The 23,514-nt window shown below is 37.4% G+C and overlaps 1 protein-coding gene across 2 annotated transcripts in view; it reads left to right on the forward strand.

Moving 5' to 3' along the window:
- Positions 1-23,514, forward strand: part of STIM2 (stromal interaction molecule 2) — a 75,819-nt gene that overhangs the window by 34,569 nt on the left and 17,736 nt on the right. For both annotated transcript variants that reach the window (XM_072861469.1, XM_072861468.1), the window contains exons 2-3: positions 4,308-4,438; positions 15,530-15,644. In XM_072861469.1, the coding sequence (XP_072717570.1) occupies positions 4,308-4,438; positions 15,530-15,644 (246 nt within the window). The remainder of the gene's footprint in view (positions 1-4,307; positions 4,439-15,529; positions 15,645-23,514) is intronic.

Genomic DNA, 23,514 nt, shown 5'->3' on the forward strand with positions numbered 1-23,514 from the left:
TTAAAAAATGTTTTTAGTGGAAAGTTGTGCTGCAATGATGAACTTTATTTTTCACTCTAATCATTTAAATAAATGTCACAAATGACATTGTCAAGTTAACTGTTATATCCTGCTCAGCCTACTTGCCATATGGAGGAGTTTAATTATTAAGAGTAGGAGTGATTTGCTTTGGGAGCTTTTAATTGAAAGATTAAACGAAGCTCGCTCCGAGGCTGTCTCTTCAAGCATTTGAAGATTTTAATGACACCTTATGTAAGGATTTAAGATAAAAGCAACATGTTTGTTGCCTTTACTGTGAATAGCTGTTTTGAACATCTGGTGAAGTTCTTGAAAACACTTGCTTTTCAGTAATTTCAAAAATCCCTACTGTACCTGACACTCAGATTTGTACTCAGGTCTTTAAAAATCATTGTTCTCTTACAGGTTTTTTTGCCTTGAAAAGAATCATATTGAATTGATGAAGAAACTGTGATGTATGAAAGTACAGTGTAAAACTAAAGTATAAAAGAAACGAAATAGAAATCCTAGTTAGATGAAAATGCATTTGGCAGGGGGTTGGGGATATTGTGGCCATCTACTTTGGCTCTGGAAAATGCAAAGAAATCCTACTTCTGTCATCATGGCTTGCTGAAACGTAGTTATTTTAAGCTGAGAATATGTACTTAGGAAGCTGACACTTGTGTGTAGTGCTTGCCTTTTCTGTGAGGCTTCTTTTTATCCCAGATGGCTTCTTAGGAATGAGGAATCATAAAACTAGCAGAACATGGTACACTCCTGAATTCATCAGAAAAAGGCAGTCACGGAAACACTGCGGGATTCCATAGGACTGCCATATGTTAGTGTGAAAAAGTGCTCTTCCTTCTCTGTGAACGCTGAACATCCTCACAGAACGAAAATGATGTGTAGTAGCCAGTCTCTCCAAATAACTCCCAGCTGCTAAGTTGCTCTGAGTGAACCGATGGGGAAATTTAAAGGCATTTAAATTTTAAATTTGGAGGTGTGTATCTGGTTTCAGGTACCTCTGAAAATTATAAAGGTTTTGTTTGTCCCTGTATTCTTAAAAAGGCTCTTTGAGGTGTCGAAAAGATGTAAGGCCTCCGGTGCTTTGGAGGCCAGATTGGAACTGCAAACACCTGGCTAGGGTGCCTCTCTCACAGGCTTTGGCACATTCATAGCTTTTATGCTCCAGTGTCCATATGCAAAAGGGTGTGTGTGTGTGTGAGATAACTGCAGGATTACTAGCTATTTGTTGGTCTGTCAGTTCTTTTCATTCTGAAGTCTGTTATGCTCACAACAGTTTAGGGAAAGGTAAACGCAGGATAGATGAAAGACTGCGAGGTGGATATACACGCTTTTGCTTTGGAACCATTTCTAATGGTGTATTCCTGAAATAAATTTCAAGGACTTTGGTGACATGAACGCTTGAAGATATGGGTGTAATTAATTTTTCTTACTAGCTTGTGTTGACGGTGTCACTTTGTAAGTTTAAATCCTGTTGCCTTCAGGAAGTGGGATGAAAAAGCTGTGATCCTAAAGTTTAGGAGAATTTTGAACTGAAGTTTTTCTCGTAGTCTCACCTTATTTTTAGACTCATTGAAAAAGAGAGAAGAGGGGGAAAAAAAAGAAAAAGAAAAAGTGCTAACTGTTACTTTCCCCTTATCTGTAAATAGAAAGTTTCCTGTATACCGGGTTGGATAACTCCGTACTTGGTTCATTGTCAAACTGTCTCCTATATGACTGGTCTGTACCCATGGCTTTGCGCAGCTCCCTGGGCTGGTGAAGGCTGCTTTCTCCTCTCGCCTCAGAGCTAGGAGGCAATTATTGAGCTACTCAAGGCAGGAGGAAGGTTTGGTTCAAAAGCCTCTGACAAGTTTGTTGAGCCATAAATTTGACATTTAATTTTTCAGTAACAAATTCCCTCCTTATCATGACCAGAAGGTCTGCAGCTTCCTCACTTCTGAGCAACATTAAAAACTGGGCTGTAAAATAACTCCTGCCTAGAGTGACATATGGTGTGCTTGTATGCCTCTTGTCCACCTCATCTAAAGTGTATCTCTTTAGTTTGCTTTGCTAATTCTTCTGTGCTATTTGTTAAAGGAAGGGTCAAATTCTAAGCTATCAGGTTCACTCCCCAAGTGAACTTCTTGGTATCATCTCTGTGCTCTTTCCTGTGATGATGATTTTGAACTAAGCGTACTTATGACAACACAACCAGACTAGGACAGAGAAATTGGTCCAGATGTGAAATTAAGTTTGTCCTTAAAGTACAATAGAAGGTTCGGAATTCCAGAACACTTTCAATAGGGTAGATTCAAAGTGAAAAATAGATTATCAACTAGTCTTATAATTAATTTGTTGTGGGGCCTCAGGCCTATATTTATGGTGCTTGCTGTATCTTGAGACTTTTCCTCTTCGCTTTTATCTTAATTAACTGGATGTTTGAGAGTTTTTTAACCATACTTCATCTAGTATTAATTTGAATTGTTTCTGCCATGCAAGTGAGGCAAAATACTGCATTTTAGAATCTTCTGCAGAGCTGCAGATGATTAAATTTCGATCAACTGTTTTTTGGATTTGGTAGGGCTTCGTAGGTACGCTTGTGAAATGCTTTTCACTTATTGTTCAGGTTGTGGCTTTGTAATTTGTTTTTGTCTTGAGATTGTTTTCTGAGGAGGGTTATGACAAGTGCTGTCAGTCTGGGAATGTTTAATTTTACCGTATGTAAATAAGCTTGAAGATAAATCTGGATTCTGTTTAGAGTGGGTTAATTTTTATTACAGTCAATGTAGTCCTACTCCATGTTTCTCAGTCCCAAAAGGAGCAATTGGAACTCTATCGTCTCTTAAGAGAGAGATCAAGTGTTCCTGGAGCCAGCTCGTGGGACATTTGAAGCACAAGCAGCCTGTTTATTTCTTTCAAGAAGAGCGATAGCTCTTTAAAGTGCCTTCATGCTTAAATAACCAAAAAAAGGCATATTTAAGATAAATAAGCATCCATAATTTTTTATTATTTTTAAATTTGTAATCAAGGCAGAAAAGCCAGAACCATGCCAACTCAATTGGTATAGAAATACACAATAAATTTATTTTTCTGTGCAAACTCTTGATCCTGTCTGTTTCTATATGTGCTTTCTTTTTGTTACTTATATAAATGAGTCTTTAATAAATTCTGTAGTAACATGAAAGCTTAGTCCTTTGATAGACTAGAAGAAACAAAAAATTACTCATATGCTGCCTCAATTTGTATTTGTACTGATATGATTAGAGTGGAGTGTACCAGTTCATGGGACTAGTCAGCGCATTTTTATAATGGCTATTACGGTGGGAATTCACTGTCTTATTGAAGCTGAACTTTCAAAAAATAATTTCTGTATCCTTCTCCACCTTCTGTTCTTTGATGGTATTCAGTACTTCAGCATTAATTAAATAGCTAGCTATTAGTTAATGCCAAGGTCTGTGAAAGACCAGTCTTTAATGATGGTTGATCATCATGCATTATAGAATTTTGGAGCACTTGGCATGTACCTTGTGGAAGGGAAGGAACAGAGATATAACAATCTGACATGGTGGAAGCATAGCCATCAGATGCACACAGATCATGAGCCTTCAATAATGAATGCAAATGAAAATGTACTATTTTTGACCTGGAATCCTGCCCCACGGTGACTGCTGGTTTTGATCAGAGCATACAGGACTGAGATATCATGTATTGTTATCAGTTGAATTTTTCTTGTGGTGTGCTTTCTTCTCTTGCAGTCCTCCTTGAATATTTTGCATGCAGTAGTACTATGTACTGCAATGTGGTTACCATCCCTTTGTTATCTGTTTATGAAGCTATAATTACAGGACATGACAATTCTTTTTCTTTTCCTCCACTGCTCTCTGTTTAGCCCAGGCTTTCAGAAAGGAGGTTGGAAAACACAGTGACTTTATTTGCTATTGCAGTGATATATTACTAAGGGTGGATGATAGATAGAAGAAGAGGTGGAGATAGCAGTTACAGGGGTGGAAAAAAATGCAAGAGTCAAACTATTCCAGCCTATTCTTTGGGCTTCCTTCCTGGATAAAAAAAGATTGATTGGTTGATTCCGCGCCCCCCCCCCCCCCCCCGCCCCCCCCTTACTTTTTTGGTAAGAATTATTATTTTACAGATAAATTTGACATCTATGACTCGGTGGCTATGTGGAGTGAAGTACATGAACACATATAGAAACTTAAGCCCTTTCTCTTGCTTGGGAGCTTCATATTCTAGAATGAAAGTAGCTAATATTTCTGGTTTGTGTTTGTTTTTTCGTTCTCCCACTTTAGATCCCTGCAGTTCACTCAGCCCACCATGCTTTACTGAGGAGGACCGATTCAGCCTAGAAGCTCTCCGCATGATCCATAAGCAAATGGATGATGACAAAGATGGTGGTATTGAAGTAGACGAAAGTGATGAGGTAGGAGTAAAAAGTCTTCACGCATGAGGTCTTTCTTTTTTTCCCCATTTTATATAGCTGTTCTTTGTGTTCCAGCACTTGAGTAGTCATTGCTGTTTTTCTTAATTCAGCCCTTCCCACAGCCAAATGTGGAAGGAAAGTCTAATTTCTAGAATTATCTGAAATGGAATATTACTGTCCATTGTTCTAGCCTAAAGGAAAGTTTTATACAACTATGTATAAAAGCTGTTATTTTTGTGATTAGTGCAAGAGGTAGGCAAATGGTGTTGGTTTAGCTTGTGATGAGGTAACTAAGAGTTCATGTGATCTGCCACCTGGTATTTTAGTTTCTTTGCTCTAAAGTTTTCTTGCTTAAGGCATTGCTGGGCTTTCCTGTTTACCTTAGATCTGTTCCAGGCACTTCATGGTGCAAAACAGTACCTGTTACAGACAGCAGTCTATAAAGCTTTCATATGTGTTTTTGCTTACCTTTTACAGGCAAGTAGTAAGCACCTCCTGCTGTAGGTTAATGGTAGATTAAGTCCTATGAACTAAGGAAGGTTATTCAGACCTGCCTGAAGTTTTTTGTGATTGTGCTTGAACGAGTTTGGTAGGCAGGCTCCTGGTGGTCCTGACAAAGGACTTGCCCTTGCACTTACTCAACTTTACCATCAGGATTCTCAAAATTACTGGGTAAGAATGGAAATATCCATGTAGTTTCATTGTCTTGCTTCTGCTTTCTGGCAGTTGTCAGGTACAGGCTTGAGAAAGGAAGGGGAGTGAAGATGTCCCCTCAGCTCCTGTCCCCTAAAAATGAGGGTATTGCCATGTGGTTCTGAAGCCCATTCTCACTGGAGGTGAGTGGGAGAAGAATCTAGCCCTGATTTCTCTTCCCTTTTTTGTAACATCTTGGGGAAGATTGTTCTCCCTGAATGAGTTAAGTTGTGAATTATCGTTGTCAAGTTTAATGGGATGCTACTTACTTTTCTGTGTGACTACATACAAACAGCATCAACAGTGATTGATGCTTGGTTGAGATGAGTTTTCTGAAGGAGTACAGTACAATGGAGAGAGTGATCCAGAATAAAATAATGTACTTTTTAACTTCGAAGGAAAAAAAATCTGCTCTATACCTTAGGGAGTGTCATGATGAAGGAGTTCAGGCACTTGAAATAGTCTAGCTCTGTTATCGCAGAATGTTTGGTTATTGTCATTAATGTTTGGGACAGGCACAATCCAGTCTGCAAACTGAAACATTAGTGATGGAGCGTGAGCTTTCTGAGGAACTCTAGCATAGTGTGATTCTCTTGACTTGTGCTGCATTTGTTATAGATGAAAGTTAAGAAAGTTAAAAGAAAATATTGAAATATTTATACATTGGAAACTTTTTTATTAGTATTTAAAAGATCTGTCCTAGTTTCCAGTGGACCATCTTTATATCTGACCTTATGTTTCTTCCTGTTCCAGAGGAATGTCGAGATAAATCCAAGTGACAGAAGCTACTCTTAAAACCTGTTAAAATGACTGAAATTAGAACAGTTCATAAGGGGTACTGTTATAGCTGGGGTAATGAGAGATGAGTGAAACTATACACTTAAAATACTCACTGTGCATAAAATAAGATGACTGAAATCTAGCCCTTTTTTCTGCTAGCTTATTTTTAATTATTGAAGAAATATTTAATTAAAAAAGCCCTAAATGAGCTTTTTTAGTTTCCATGCAAATGAGTGGTGAATATGTATTTGCATAGAGTGCTTTCTTTTAAGACATTAAAAGCAAACCTGAAATTAGTGAGAGATGCAGTTTAATTGCAAGTTCAACTAGTAATCTATATGTTCTTGTTGTAGCACTCTTACTGGATCTTTACCATAATATTAAAAGATCTGATATTTTAACAACATAGTTATGTAGTTACCTCATTACAGTAGGTCTGAATACGTATTAAATATGTCCTAATATACACTATTTCAACACCAGATTTATTTTTTTTCCTGTCACAGTGGGTAGTGCTGCTTGCTTTGATTAAGAATGAGGACTGATAATTAAAAAACAAACACACAACTTTATTAGACGTAAAGCTTCCATGAAATACAGGGAATTTACTTAACAGCAGGGTAGTGGATTTCCTGTTTAATGCTGCATGGTTTTTGCTTGCAAGACTCCTGGAAGAGCTATATATTGAGTATGCTTATTAGATATTCATTGGCTTTTTATTTAGCAGGGAAAATGTGACAATGTACAGGAACTTTCTCCTGTTTTACCAGCACTAAAACAGTGTTACAAATTACAAGTGTATATTTGCACCAAGGAAGGAAGTTCTTGTAGATAAGTTATTTTGAGAGGGGAAGGTAACAAGAGCTAAAGATGTTGAACTATTTATTTTAACTATTTTAATTTGCTAATCCAGTTGAGAACTCCCAACAGTGATTCCAGACACTTCATCTGCACACTGTTATTTTTCCTAATGTTCCTCATGCCCTGATTTATGCTGTAGTTTTGTTTTTCCTCTATAAAATGAAGTCTCACGTAAAATCATTCTGTAGAGGATATAAGAAAATTTAAACTTTTATAAGAAACTTTTTATTTCCTCAAAAATTGTCTGATACTGGAAGCCTTTTGGATCAACCTTGTGTGGACTGGAAAGAAGCTTATATTTGACCTTGATGAAACTGATGTGGGGAAACTTGATCTAAATTTTTCACATGGGATTTATTAGTCATTGAAACACGAGGCATTTGTTGAAGTCTTCCAAGAAAGATAGAGGGGCTCTAGTTTGAGCATGAACTGGTTAGATTTTTTTTTTTCCCCCCTTATTCTTTAGTCTGTTACCTAGGTTAGAGTAGATGATATAACTTAAGATATTTATAAAGATGAAAAAACTTGAACTTTTAAATTCACTAGAATATACTTTTCTAATTCTAGTTATTACAAAATACTTGGAAAAAAGAGCTTTTGTGATAGCTACTCATATGTTTGAATTTTTTTTGTGTGTGTTCAGGATTCACATAACTTTCTAATACTCGCCCTGAATTTTCAGTGTAGAATTATGTACTTCAAAACAAGAAGCATAACTTAAAGAAAAAAAAATGGTTTGGATAATAAATTTGTGTCATCCTTTACAGTAGAGTATGCTTTACTGTGCAGTTACTAATTTCTGTAAAGTAGGCTATCACAGTGTGAAAACCAGAGAGTATGGTACAGCAGAGAAGAGAAAAAAGGAAGGGTGTGGAAAAAGCCTATACTTACTGTTAGGGCAGGCTAATATGAATTTCTCTGTCAAATCAAGCTCCTGCTATTATCACTTTTATTATTAACATACAAAAGATTGCAATTGTTTAAACTGGTTTAAAGAGGTAGGCTGTAAAAGGGTAAGTGAAAGGGAGAGCATGTTACTAACTGAGGTTTTAGTCATGTGTTGTGGGAGGCTATCTGCCTCAGGAAGCATCTGTTGCACTACGTGTACATGATTTGTTTTAATGATGAAGAGGCACAAGCAGTAAGACAGACTTATCATATGTTCACTATTTACATAGGTTTTTCCTGTTTCCAAAGAACCTCTATATGTAGATCCTACATCAAGTAATTTCCTCAAGGAATCTCTCTGTAGAAATAGAATAAGTTGATGTTTTTGAAATATTAATATCTTACTGTGCATCTAATGTCACACAAAGCTAATGGTGTGAATTTACAGCTTTGCATGGGATCTTTGGATAGATCACTTAATATCTTCATACTTTTGTTTGAGTTTTTTTGTAAGTGCACTTGCATAATTACTTAACAACAAAACTCAACCCAAAAAACCCCGCACAAAACCACAAAAAAAAAAAGACAAAAACCCCTGTGCAGAGAGACTGCAGTGTTGAAAGCATGAAACAATCAGAGAGTGGCTTTTAACACTATGGTCAAAGAAGTTGGAACCTCAGGGGTGATATGCAGAAGGGCCTGACTTAAAATGTTGTCTGGAGGCAAGAATCAAAAAGAATCTATCATCAGTGGCCTAAAACAGGGAGGATGATTGCCTACTATACAGTGATTAAAGCAGAAAAAGTAGCTAGTATGCTCTGATCAGGAATAGCAATGGTGATAGAGCACGTTGGCTTTAGTAAGTTTGATTGGGGCAGAATATTTGACAGCTCAAGATCTTCCTTCAAAGTGACCATTTCTGAATGGATGGGCTCTGTGAAGCTATTGTTTGAGGCCTTGAGATCATATTTGCATTCAAAATGCAAATAATCAAGAGAGTTGGAACAAGCATAATGTCTTGAGACAGTATGCTGTATTTCTTGAGAGAAGATGAAGAGGTGGACTCTAAAAAAGGAAAAAAAAGTCAAAGGAATAATCCAGAAGGAAATAAAGATGGCGAAGATATAGAGGTCAGGTGTAAACAACTCAGTTAAAAATAATTTATAGAACTGGGGTGAGTTCAGAAACATATGCTTCAGTATACCCTCCCTTTAATGCTAATTTGTGATTAAAGGATTTATAATAAAGGAGAAATAGTTCATGCTCTTATTACTTATTTTATTATGCAATTAATTTGCTAGTCATATTCTTGGTTGTTTATGCTTCCTTTCTTTTAGCAATTCAAATCGTACATGCATCTATACATCACAATTTATTTTACAAGCTTGCTAAATTAAAATATTATGCATTAGTATTACTATTTTAGGAGAATCTGGAGAAATAAAATTTAACATGTAACTTTTCACCATTAAATTATTTTCTGAATTACTGCTGAGATAGAGCTGACTATTCAATTTGTGTAAAGATGAGTTGGTGAAAGAAGTTTGTGGATATCTTTGCTCTTAATTCCTTAAGAGATATTAAAAAATTAATGAAACATGATTTACTGGTTTGGACCAGAGACCTATTCATTTCAATAATCTGTTCTGGACAGTAGTGAGTACTAAATACTTCAGGCAAAATTACAAGAAATTCCATGACAGGAAATCCTGAAGAACTACATGCCAAGATAGTGTGGTGCTCCCATTTTCAGTATGTATAATTTGGATATTGGCAGCATAAAGTGTGAGGTGAAAAAACACTTTCAGAATTTAACATTAAACTCAAGATGACTCTTAAGTGAATAGCCCTTCTGTATTGTTGAACAAAAGCAAATTTATGAGCTGAATTTCTCTTCCTTTTGATAATTACATCTTGGAGGGAGTAAAGATTTAGCAGAAGATTTGGGGGGAAGTACAGCTATGCATGGAACAGATGTTAAAAAATAATGGATGACATTGTTCAAAAGCTTGATCTCCCTTTGTTTAGTGCATCTTGGCACCTCGTTAAACTTTAGGAGCCCACCCCCGGTGTTATAATTTCAGTTGGGAGAAGTTCTGCTATAGACTGAGCTCTTGCTTCATTTTGTTGTCTGCAAATACACGCTCAGCAAGATGTTAAATGTCCTTTAAAGTTCCCTTAGTACTCTGGTTTCGTCCTTATCGTTTATATAATAAAGGTCCTTAAACTGGTGCTCATATTTGTGTAAACTAGTTTATACTCCACTGTCAGCTGGTTAGGCAGAAGTCTGTGTGGTAGAGAAATACCTGCTGCAGTGGTTCAGAAACTGAAAACACTGTAACTGTTTTGCATGATACTGGGATGCCTCCTGAGTGCGTTTTACATCTCGCTGTGCAAGAACATTCTGTTATGAACATTGATCTTTCAAATGCGTATTTTGAGCTTCCTAACCAGCATAGCAAACCTTTCCCCCCAAAGCTATTGGGTTACTGTGATTCCCTTAGTTTGTCGTCGATCTGTTAATAGAGGTCTTTTTTTGCATTGAATTTTATCATTCAGCTGCTCATGTATTTGTCCCCAGGCAGGGTGTCTTTTAGCGTCCTGAAGTTTTGTAAACTACTCTGAGCGTGTCTACACCGTCTGTTTTTTTCAGAGCAGGATAGGTAGGAGCCAGGTCTTGTCTGAAAACATTATGACCGCGTTAGTCTACGGCTGTGCCTGTGCAGTGAAGTCCTGGAGAGAGGCGGCATGTGTTATCATGGGCACGGTTGCATAGAAACCCGTTCCGACGTGATTTGGATCAGACCTACCTCATGCCTCGCCTCCTTGGAGGTACTTAAGCTACTATGTAGCTGTCTGCACCTGTTTATGTAGCACTACAGGCATTTAGTCCTGCTACAGTGAAATGCCCCCTTGGAAATTCTAACTTAGTTTTGAAGAGGTGGCAAAGTTTAATTTGCAGTAGAATAGCTACAGTTTTGTTTTGACCTGCAGTAATCTTTTTTCAATGGAATTTGTAGATTACTTAAGATATACTTGGTAACACATGCATGGCTATGTCCGAGGTTTTTCTAGTAATGTTTCTGTTATGCCTAAATACATTTTCTTATTTCACTGTGTAACATCTTTAGAAGCCATTTCTATAGGGTAGGCAGTTGTGAACACTGTCATACCTGAATCGGAGTATGTTGCCTTTTAAAAGCATGCTTGCCATCATAACTTATTGACTAAGTGTGACTTTTTAATAGCTGCAATGAGCCTGGTAGAAGCGGGTGGGAGGGAATGTACTAAAAGGCTGTCTAAAAGTGACCAGCTGTATCTGAAGGTAGGATTATAGGAAAACTGAAGTTGTAACTTTTACAGGAATAAAACTGGAGGAAATAACACTGTTTAAGGAATAGATGTTCAAGGAAGACAGTAATACTTAGCCAGGAGATGTTACTAATTGCTCTTAAAGTTAACTTGTCAGTTAGAGGGTCTATTTTAAGTTGGTGAAACTGAAAATCATAAACTTGAGCCTTCACCCAGAACAAAATATAAACATAGCATATGAGTACTTCCTTCTGCAGTTAGTGAGTGTGGTTAATTTTACTTTTCCACTGGCGTTTGCAAAAGTATGCAGTTGTTCATTTGCTCTTCAAGGAGCAAGCATCTCTTGCAACCTCCATATTTTAACTTTTTGTATTGTTGCATAGGGCTTTAGTTTGTAAGTGCGCTCTCCATGTCAAACCGGTATTGGATTTTGATGTGTGTCTCTTTCTCTTTTGGAAGGGTCAGAATTTTTTTTTTGGTAGTTCTTGCTTCAGGTTAGTTTTTGGTTATGAGCTGGCTGGATTTTAGCAAATGTTGTGATACTAAAGGCTTTCTGAAGAGGAAGGAAGGTTGTGGTGTACCTGACCTTGTAACTCTTTTCCAGGGCTCCACAAGTCCTGTCCCCTCCAGGGAGAAGAAAGTTTCCTCTCCAGCTATTACACTACTGAACCTTGGGCTTTGGGATGTGAATCTTTATAGAAGCACAGTTGTTATGGTACTTTTGGGATCAAAACTCCAGTTTTGAGTCTAGGTGCGGTGTTTTTTTACTCTCTACTTGCTTTTGAAGTAACTACTTTGACAAATGATTTTTTAGTTTCACACAGAGTTTTTAGGTAACTTATCTGCTGCTTTCTTGGTTTCAACTTTGTAGTCTTAAAAGGCCTTCTCCTTCTTGAGTAATTATGTTGGCTAAGATAATCCTTAGAAGTTTTTTGTTGGAGCTTATTCTTTTAACCTCCCTATTTAGAGTTATTTTTCTGACCTTTTCTTTGTATACTTAATGAGCAGGGCAACAGAAGAGAGATTAGCTGCCATGACAAGGAACAGAAAAATCCTCTCTTTTTACCACAGTTGTTCTGGTTTTATGGCTTTCTTCAGTTTAGGACACAGTTCCTTTTCTTAAAGGAGAACTTCCATATTAGGCCAGTTTTGAAACAAAGCTTTTTTAAACAAAAGAAAGATATTTGATGATGACATATATCTCTTCATTAGTAAATGCATTCATTCTCTGAAATGTGACAGCCTCTTTCTGGCTATGAACACAGTAACTTTACCATTGTGACCATCTGGTGTTAGAGAACCTCGGGCCTCTCTTCTTTTCTTGAAGAAGTTCTCATAAATGCATAATCTCTCCCTCTAAGGAGTAACTGCGTACTGATTAGTAAATGCAAACTGCTTACAAGTTTGTGTGTTGACAGTCCCTTTTAAAAAAAGGGACTTAGCTAAATACTCTAAACAGTATCTCAGTATAAACCAGATCTTTTCCACTGTTGTCCTCTTCTCCCAGGAAACCTTGTGCTTCGAACTTGGATTTGTTTTCTGTATTTGTGATGAAATTAGGAATCAGGCTTTTAATTTTCCCCCCTGAACTTGTTAGCATAGCTGGTTGTGTTCCAGCACTGTGTTGAGAATTCATATGTTAACTCTTGCTCCCTCTGCGGGCTCCGTAGCAGAACGACATGAAGTGCCGCAAGTTTGCCATAAACTGTTTGCATTGCTTATCTGGGTGCCAAGGTTACCTATGTCCATCCCATTTTTAAAATCAGAATGCTTTCTTATAGTACTTTATAGTGCTTTGGGGTGAGGTGTAACACCTTGAAGCTTTTCTGTTTATCAGTTGGCATCTTCCTTCTCTTCTTCATTCCTAACCCTGTATGTGGTATTGTTAACAGCAATTCAGATTTTCCTTGACAGCACCTGTAACTGTTCAAATGTTCTTGTCCTAAAGTATTTTACCTTTGCTGACAACTAGCAGTAAAGATAGAAGCCATTTTATTTCTTACAGACAAAACTGATCTGAGGTATGAGTTTTAGCTGAGGAGATGCAAAATGTGCTGAAACCTTTACATACAGCATGTATTCCATTTTGTTCCTCTTCAGAAGCTTGATCGTCCTATGACGTTTGTTTTTAAAATGTCCATGCCTGACATTTGGAATCTCCAAGGGCAGTGCATCACCAGTCAGTATGAAGCTGAAGAGTGAGTGTTAACATGTACCTTAACCTCCATATGAAGGGAGATAGTCTTTGCAGGGAGGGACCTATAATATATTTTTCTCTGTCTTTTTAGTACATTTTTCACAAGTTCCCAAAAGACATTTTGGGGATGGTAGTTGATAGCAGGTACTTGCATTCTGAAGGGAAAAGGTGAGGTGGACAAACATCAGTTCTTTCCTGCTGCTCCAAGTGTGAGACTACTTTAATCTGGAAAGGTTTAGGGACATTAGTGGATAAGAAGATTTTTTTGTTTTCTTATTGTTTGGTTCCTTTTCTTTAGTTTACCCTTTAATAAACATGCAGTGGGAACGAATTAGATAATCCACCTTTGATTGCACGTTGCAGCTGTGGAAATTGCCAGTTTCATGGTAGTTGTGCCAATTTGGGAAGTACTCAGAGTTCACACTTGGACTATGGAATATGTAACAGAGGTTATGCAGCAGATATTTTTACATCTGCATATAGTTACAGCAATTGGTCCTTTTCTGTGGTTACTGTACCTTTTTACAGTTCCTGGTCCATGGTGTTTCAGAAGTTCTGTAATTGCCTCTTCCCCAACAGGCTGCTATTTTCAATTGTTCTCATATATTTCATAAATTTCTCCTATATTTCTCATGTATATACATGTGTATATATGTCTGTATTTATGCCTTTCCTCATACACATAGGGAAGAGTAGTTAAAAATACTCGTGCAATTTGTATGGGCTAAATGGAACTATTTTAGGAATCAAAAGACTTTAGAAAGCTAATGTCTGACAATCAAAAAAGTTTTGAAGTGGTAGATGAATGAGAGAGGGTTTGCATCTAGTCTGTATTTGGAACCAAAAGACATGTATGGGTTTATGATTGGATTAGGGAAGACAACTAGTACTTTATCCCAAGTCTAGCAGTTAGAGGAGAAACTTGAATCCCTTCCCATATTTTTAGACTCCCTTACGTCTTGGTAAGAATGTAGTTTTTAATAAGGGGAAATTGGTAAATGTTAGCTTTTTCTTCCATATTTCTGCTATCATACACTGTCTCTTTTTATTAAGAGTTAATATGGTTTCACATTGACCACTTTTCAGTCTCTCCTGCAGTTTCTTGAATGACATAATCTCTAGATTTGTTAGAAATGGGGTCTATGCAGGAAGCTCTGCAGATAAATTATTACCAGGACTAAATTTTAAGAAGCGGGTCTTCTGCAGTGCATTGCTATCTTGACCTTCTTCCTCACCTCTGCTTGAAGTGGTGATGACATATGACCAGCCACATTAAAAGCTGGTTTTTGAGTTAGCTGTCATGACTATCTACAGCTGTTTTTGTTTGAGCAGCCTGTCCTTCAGGAACTGAAGAAGGCAAACAACCTACTGTGGAAGATTACTTAGCTCTCGTGTTAGTTTTCTGGTACTAATACTAAGGTCTCCACCCACAGAGACTGCTCATGCTGTGCTTTTAGGGACTGATATGTATCTGTGAAAGGTTTCCAGTATTGATGGGAGGTGGTTTGCTAACCAGTATTCCAACTTTTCTAGGCCTGTGTGAAATAAAAATAAAATGGGTTTTACAGTTCTATGCTTTTTTTTTCTTGTATGTATTTGGAGAACCCATTTGTAGTGACTTGTGAAACACTGATACAACACTGCAATATATGATGTGATTGCAGGATCTTCCTTTTTTTCATGTTTAGTAAAAGGAAAAGCATGGTATTTTGACATAGGCTTCCTATTAATTACTGTGAATGAAACAGCTTTGTGTAATGCTTCTGTGCTTGGTGTGTAACCACTGAGGAATGATTAGCAAGAAGGAAGTTGGCCCTAAGGTGACTTCTGTTTTTAATTTAATGAAATAGAAGTCAAATTTTTGTTGTCTAATCAAAAGACTTTAGTAATACTTAGTCAACACCTTTCTCTCATCCCTCAAGCAGTTGCATTTAACTGGTATAGCAGGATTCAGGTATTATTAATCCATAAAGGACTTGCACATTTTCAAATCTTACATGGTCTTATCTTCAAGTAGGTGAAGCTGGTTAAATGTGTTCAGAATAGAGAAGTACGCAGTATGACTTGTGTGGTGCATTCTTGTAATCACTGTAAATCTAAGGCATACTAATAATGTTGTTAAACCTACTATACCACCAACTACACCTTCGGTTTTTCTAGGATTTAATCATTGTGAAAATCAAGTCCTGTAAGAGTGTTTAACTTGCTTTCTGAGTGTTTGATGTAGTCAGCTTACATGAATTGTGTGCTGCTTGCATGGGGAAGAGATAGTAAAGATTCTCTTCTGCCTGATTTCCTTGTAGTTTCTGTTTAGAAATTGCTATTTTGTCATTTAAGATGATGTTTTCCCTTTTCTTCAGTTTCTAAGGGAAGATATGCAATACAAGGATGCCTCTAATAAACATAGTCACCTGCACAGAGAAGACAAACATATCACCATTGAGGATCTGTGGAAACGCTGGAAAACGTCTGAAGGTAGGCAAAGAAGAGTAGCTAAAAATGATAGTGGTTATTGAAATAGACATAATTCAACAATTTTTCCACCAATTATTTTAGAGTAATAAATGGATGACCTCTTTTAAAGCATCTTCATTAATCTGTTTTGGTACTGTTATTTACAGGTGTACATAAACTTGACTAAAAACTCATTCAGTCCAGCTAGTGTTAATTTCCTCTTGATGTGCTGGGTGTATTGTAAGTAAACTAGGCTAGCTTACACACTGATCAGTATGAGGTGGTAGTTTATGAAGGTGACTATTGCAAGTGCTGAATTCCAGATAAGCATTTCTCGATTTAGTAAGCCCTAAGGGCTGCTGTCAAGCTGTTTTTAAACATTTATTATACATTGTATTAAGTGGAAAGTCCAATGTGCCTTCCCCTTTGATGTAAACTTTCTTTGGGCTACGAAGAGCTAGGATTCTTAGTCCAAAGCATTTTGGAAAACCCTTTTAAACTTGGGATACAGGAAAATGGACTGACAAGCCAACACCACCATCCGTCAACTACTTGGATTTGAATGAAATAAGTGAGTTGAGCCAAATACTCCAAATATCAAAAGACAGTACTTAATGAGCAGTACAGTGTTCATTGCCAAATATGTTCCAGGATGTAGTGATTAAAAAAGAAATTTCCAGAAGTCTGGAATGTTACAGTTGTTAGGAGAAAAATGCTTAACCTTTTTTCCCCTACAATTCAGAAGGTGTTGTGCTAATATATGTGAACATATAGAGATCTAAAAGTTGGTATTAGTCAAACAACTAAAAGTAGGAACAAGAGAGGAATGAAACTAGGAACACACCATTGGGTCATTCTGCTCATGTAGGAAGTCATTTAAGTGCAACCTGAGGTAATACATTGATTAAGTGTTTGCTGTCCTGTAGTAAATATCTACGTTTTAACCAGTGATTTTTAGCCTCATCTCTGCAAATATTCTGTAAATGCTTATTCAGTAAAGATCTTGTTCAATGAAAATACTGCAACTAAATTATCAGAGAAAATGATCTCCATACAATCGTTCGTCTAACTTACGAGTAACTCCTCAAATTTAGTCTATAGTAATATCAGAATTACCTAATTTGTCTATTGTCTATATATTTGTTCCAGGTTTCTTGAATGTAGTGATCATTGTAAATAAGACTCAAAAGATTTTGAGAAGAATGTCTGGTCTTACTGTGTCTGCTTATAAGGGCTTTACTGTGCATCCTGTTGAGGAAACTGAAGTTGCACCACAGGGACGCCCTTAGAATGAGACTCCCAAGCAGTGTTAACAGTGGTCTGGTGACTGTTAAAAAGCATGAAGCCTCTCAAATAATAAACTACTTTCATTTAATGTTAGGAAACATGGAAAATACTGCTTTTCCTTTCTAGATGTTTTAGGAATTTTGATTTATTTGTTTCTTAGGTGCTGATAGTTTATAGTGCCAGTTTAATGCAATTTGACAGCATTAAACAAGAGGGTGGAAGGTAGTGTAAATGATGGTATCAGTAATTTGAAACTTTAAGTAGTCTGTTGAGGTATCTGTGTGAGAATTACAAGCTCTAAATAGTGCCCTTGACAGTGCCCATTACTGCTTATGCAGAAACATCTTCTGGATCTATTGCTGCTTAGTTTATGCTGAGTAGAATTGCCCATTCCTTCCTATAAAGCTTGCTTTATGTGGATGTTTGTCTTAAAGTGTTTGTCAAATAGCTTAAAGTTGCTTTCTGTTTAAGGTATTGGAGATGTGAGACAGATAAGATTTGAGGGAAGAAAGTGAAAACACTGTTTATGATATAGTAAGTGTGTAACAGTAACATTGCTGTTTGGTGTATTCTTTTAGGATTAAGAAAAACAAAAGTTATTTTTAAGTAATTGCTTGAGAAGGATCTTATACTGTGAATGGAACCCTGAGGATTGGCTCCTTTCAAAGCTTTAAAAATTGCCTAATAAAATAATAAAAAAAAAAAAGCTTCAGAATATTGCTTTTTAATATTCTGGCACTGGGCAGGCTTTTGGTATCCCCACCTGATGCAGAATCCTTAAGGCATGGTCTGTACTGATGCAAACTAAAGGAATTTCAAGGCTGCTATAGGTTTTACCTGCATGGAGGGAATTACTTAAATCAGCATCTAGCCTATTGTTGCTGTGTTGCCACACAGTTTCAGTGTGTCCTTTAGTACAAAACAAGACTGTCACTTAATTTAGTTGATATTACTTATGCTTTTTGTGATCATTTATATTTTTTAAATCTCATAATCTAATTCTTTAGAGAGAACTCTGTTTAGAGGAATGGCTAGGAAGTAGCATAGCTGTTTAAAGCATAGAAAACACGGCTTTCTGAAAGTCCTCTGATTTCTATTACTCTGTGTGTCTGTTCTTTAAATGTAAATGCCGGTATATGCTTGTTGTATGGTATTTGCTTTGACTATCTCCTTTTCTTTCTAACTAAGCAGTATTTATACATATACAGAGTCTTTCAGCTATTCTAAAGTATCAAGTTTAGTAGTTATTGTTGGGTTAAAATCAAAGGTGCATCTTCAGTACTTTTTCTACAAGGGCCTTGAAGAGGTGGTAGCTATGAGTGCAGCAAAGGTGACAGATGAACATTTGTCTGAATACCAGTCTTTGTACAATTATCTTCGAGAGTTCTGTGTCTCAAGGGTGCCTGCCTTCTCTTTTTTTGCCCCTCTGATGGGCTAAGATCATGTGAATTTGCTGTCTGAAGAGAGATGTGTAGGTATTTAGTCTCAATAGTAAGGGAGTCTGTAAAATCAGCGCAGGGGCCTTCAGCTGGGTAGTTCTCTGACCTGTCTTGGTGAATAGGTAGGGTGCTGCATTCTTGGTGATGTAGCCTTCTCCCCTGGGACTTGGTTTTGTAGCAAAGTAAAACTGTAGTGGTCAAACCTGGAGTTCATGAATGGTTTACTATTGTCAGACTAATCCGAGTCCTACCAAAACCTAGTTTTTACAAACTGCCTTAAAAAAAGTAGTTTTTCTTTACCATTATGGCATATTTGACCTTTAATGTATAGTATGTCCTATAGACTGCCTTATAATAAAAAAAAGCTCTCCCCTGCCTTGTGTGTGTAAATTTTTTTTTTCTTTAACTGTTTTTCCTTCTCTGTGGAAAGTAGAAGGTGACCTAAAGTCTGGTACCTTATTTATTAGGGGAAAAAGATAAAAAATGGCTTTATGCTTGTATGTGTGATCACCTGTTGTATTCTGAGGCAATGTTGCACAAGTGTTCTTGCAGCAGCTGGGACTAAACTGCATACCACAAAGATGTTATGGTTGCCTTGCACTTTCATAATTGTTTGCTATCTCAGGTTTTAAATATCCGGAGACTGGAAATGCATGCAAGTGGGGCTTGGCTAAGGATGAGTTACATAATGCTTCATGCTGTTCCAACATGATACTGTACCAGTACAGTACTGCAGGCTGGCCTTTCTGTGTGAGAGGAAACAAAAGTTGTGGTGTTAAACTGTTGAAAAGGTAGTCAGGATCATTCCTCTCTTATGCTTTTTCATGCTATTTAAAAACCTACTGGTGGCAGCGTATTTCATGCTGATGTTGCTGCTGAAGGTCCTGCTAAAACAAAACTAACTTTTGAATCCTTGTGTGTGCTTGATACAGAACAATCTTGTTTTTTTCTATATTTGCCTGGTCAGCCTGTTCTCAACTTTAAGCCTAATATATGGCTGTCATTCACTCCTTGCCATGAAATACTCTTATCGAATGTAATTTGATTTCTGAAAGGAGTAGGAGGCCCATAGGAGTACTGGGGCTGACACTGTAATGTTGTTTTACTTCACGCCTCGCTGCCCTGAAGCACTGTGGTACATGATAAATTTCACATGAAAAAGTGATATATAGCTTGATCTTCTAATCAGCCATTAATGTGGGAGCAACTTTCATACAGGGACAGTTTGAAGCTACTTTTACTATCTTCACCTTCAGGCATGTTATAGCAGTTTTTTTTTTTTTTTAAAAAGGGGGGCAAAAAAGGGGGGCAAAAAACCCAAACTTGTGATCTGAAATAGAGCAGCTGATGCAAGTCTAGAGACTGAGTGCTGCACTGGGGTGTAAACACTATGACTTCTACACCTGCCTGCCCAAGGCATGTTGCTGACATCCTTTCTCTCAAGATATCTATTTGTGAAAATAGGTATGAGAAGGAAGGATGATATGATTACTCTTTAATGCTATATGTATTTAACTTAAAGTAATTGTCAGTTGCTACTCCACTGTCTGAAGCACTATATTCTTTTTGGGTGTTTAAAATAAGGAAAAGTTACAACCTCAGCTAATTAGTAGGAGCTGTCACATTTTAATTGGCAATACTGATTGAGATAAATTTCAGTTGGCCTGCTTGACTTTCAGTACACCTGGTGTATATCACTTGTCTTGTGTCATGTTTCAGTAGGCTATAACTGCTTCTGCTGAAGAAAGGCCAGTTTGCTTCTCGGTACTGTATGCTGTTGTGGAATAAACATATATGTTGGTCATGAGGTCTTACTGGAGAACAGTCAAGCAATACTTCCAATATATAGCAGATAGAAGATACCAACAAAAAGAAACAGTCTGAACGTTTTCAGTGATATAAATCAATCTCCCAGGCCTCCACTGTGGTGCTCTAGGAAAGGGAGGACAGGGTAGTTTAGCATCTGGTTCCACCTGGAAAAGTTGGGGATTTGCGGGCACTGACACTGGAATTAGTTTACATAATAATTGTGAAATATGTGCATGGGCAGAGATTCAGACCGTGAAATCCCAGAATAGAGTTGACTGTATTGATTATGCTTAGCTTAAATGGTGACTGGTCACTTAAAAGGACACAACATAAATCATAGAATCATTTAGGTTGGAAAAGACCTTTAAGATCAAGTCAGCTGTAAACCTAACACTGCAAGTCCACCACTAAACCATGTCCCGAAGTGCTGCATCTACATGTTTCTTAAATACCTCCAGCCTGTTGCAATGCTTGACCACCCTTTCAGTAAAGAAATTTTTCTTAATATCCAATCTAAACCTCCCCTGGTGCAACTTGAGGCTGTTTCCTCATCCTGTCACTTGTTACCTGGGGAAGAGATCAATGCCCACCTCACTGCAACCTCCTTCAGGTAGAGAGCGATAGTTGTAGAGAGCGATAAGGTCTCCCCTGAGCCTCCTTTTCTCCAGGCTAAACAACTCGGTTCCCTCAGCCGCTCTTCATAAGACTTGTGCTGTAGACCCTTCATCAGCTTCGTTGCCCTTCTTTGGACATGCTCCAGCACCTCAATGTCTCTCTTGTAGTGAGGGGCCCAAAACTGAACACAGTATTTGAGGTGCGGCCTCACCAGTGCTGAGTACAGGGGCATGATCACTTCCCTAGTCCTGCTGGCCACACTATTTCTGATACAAGCCAGGATGCTGTTGGCCTTCTTGGCCACCTGGGCACACTGCTGGCTCATATTCAGCTGGCTATTGACCATCACTCCCAGCTCCTTTTCCACTGGGCAGCTTTCCAGCCACTCTTCCCCAAGCCTGTAGCCTTGCGTGGGATGGTTGTGACCCAAGTGCAGTATCCAGCGCTTGGCCTTGTTGAATCCCATACAGTTGGCCTCAGCCCATCAATCCAGCCTGTCCAGGTCCCTCTGCAGAGCCTTCCTACCCTCAAGCAAATCGACACTCCTGCCCAACTTGGGGTCATCTGCAAACTTACTGAGGGTGCACTTGATCCCCTCATCCAGATCATTGATAAAGATATTAAAGAGAACTGGCCCCAATACTTAGCCCTGTATACCAAATATATAGATACATATAAATATATATATAATAGCATATACAAATATACATGTACCAAAAAGTAGTTGATATTAACTTTTATGTAAACAGGTAACAGTGTAAGAAGAATACAGAAAGTACAAGTTTTGATTCTAGTTTGGGATAGACTTCGGTTGCTTCTTTTTGCAGCTTCTGTACTAATGGAGGTATCTGATACAGTGATAAATAATGAATAGTGAAGTGTTTTTTCCTAAACATAACTGGTTTGTTTGGGGAAATTTCCTTGATATTTTATGAAGGAAACATCAGACTAGTCTAAGCAGTGGAGCAGATGTGATTGACTCTACTGTAAACAACTTCAGTATGTACCTAATTTCTTACATGATAATGTGTTTAAAATTACTACTGAATTATAAAAAAATACAGATTTACATAAATTTTTGACAGAGAGACTACAAAATACTTTCAGGAGTAGAAGTGAAACTTCTTGATATTTTCTTTTTTTTTTTTTTTTTGTTCTCCCCCTCAATTTATAAACTCAGTGAGTTGTGTGGCTTCTGAAATGGCATGTTCTGTACTGTCAGTGCTAAAGTGACAGTACTGAACTGTAGTTAGATCTGTACTACTGTAGTTAGTTCTGAACTGTAGTTAGTTCTAGAACTGTGGTAGTGTGTAGTAGCTATTTTAGGTGATTTTTTCCTATGTCACATCAAAACAATGCTTTTGCTTTGGATCAGTTTATAAACATATTTCTTGAATGCAGTTAAGGTGATTATTTTTCTGGATGATCTTACCACCCTTTTGAGATGCTTAGAATGACTTGTAAATATGATCACTTATTATTCACAAAACAGTTAAGAATCTTTGCAATGTGAAAATGATCTGTTTACAAGTAGAGCCCAGACATTTTGCATAAAGGCTTAGTGTGATATGACAAACTGAGTCTGTTGCAAGATTAATACCTGGAAAATGGTTTGTGGCTCAAAAGCAGAGGAAGAAATGGGACAGCATGCTGGGAAGGAGGTGTAGCCATTCATACAGATAAAACACAAGTGGTTTGTATTGCGAGTGAAATGTGAAATGTGTTCTGTCTCCAGAATGATGAAATGATTCTGGATTCCATTCTCATATGGAATGATGAAAATCTCAAATGTTTAAGCTTATTTTTCAGCTATGCTGAGTGTAGGCAAGAGACGTAGAAGTCCTTATTTCAGTTTCAGTGCGAACTGAAATATGAATTTGAACTAAAAAATTTCTGTTGCCTGGGGCTTACCTGTCAAGCTTTCAGCAGCTCTTTCTAAAGGATCATTGTCAAAATTCAGCACTGAGGATATGTCCTTGTGATAAGGTTTCTAAAGAAATCTCTGCCCAGCATTGTCACATGCAAGTAGTTCTAGAGAAAGCAACGTTTAAAGAAAAAGATATTTGTTCATGCAAAGATATGTCTATCCAGAAGGAGGCTGCTGTTTTATTTCTTTCATGTGCAGACAAACTTTTGCAGACTTCAGAAATGGAGAGAAAATTTCCCTTCAACTTTGTCAGTTGTAAGCTGTAGCAGCTGGTGTGTAAGGGCCAGAAATGTGATGTGTGTGGTTTTTTTTTTTTTTGTAAAATCTGTGGGTAGTATTTCCTTCTTAGAGCATCTATATTTGTGAAAGGTTATGTAGACTGTTGCTGTTATACAGGAAAATTGTTGATTGTTCTCTACATATTTAAATAATTTTTCTTAGTGGGAATATTATTTCATGTAATATAGCTGTTTTGGGCATACTTGAGAGAGATTTAATTGTTTTCCTGTTAAATTTCTGCTGTCTTTCAGTATTTTTCTTTCTCTTCTCTTCTCTGCTCCCATTTTGTGGTTAGTAGGCATGAGCCTCTATGAAGATTCTTGTGAAAACAAGTTCTTAAGCCATCATCCTGGGAAAGATCTTGGTACATTGCCTTAAATGGCTACAGCACCTGCTGACTTGTGTTTAGTTCTGCAAGGGTAGCAAGGACAAGAGGATTGAGGCTGAGATCAGTTTAAGTAGATAAAGTCATAAGATGCTGTCCTGATTTAAACTAAAGCAAAACACTAAATTATTCTGTGGAATTTTTAATAAA

The sequence above is a fragment of the Ciconia boyciana genome, chromosome 5 (assembly GCF_034638445.1).
Source record: "Ciconia boyciana chromosome 5, ASM3463844v1, whole genome shotgun sequence".
Classification (NCBI taxonomy): Eukaryota; Metazoa; Chordata; class Aves; order Ciconiiformes; family Ciconiidae; genus Ciconia; species Ciconia boyciana.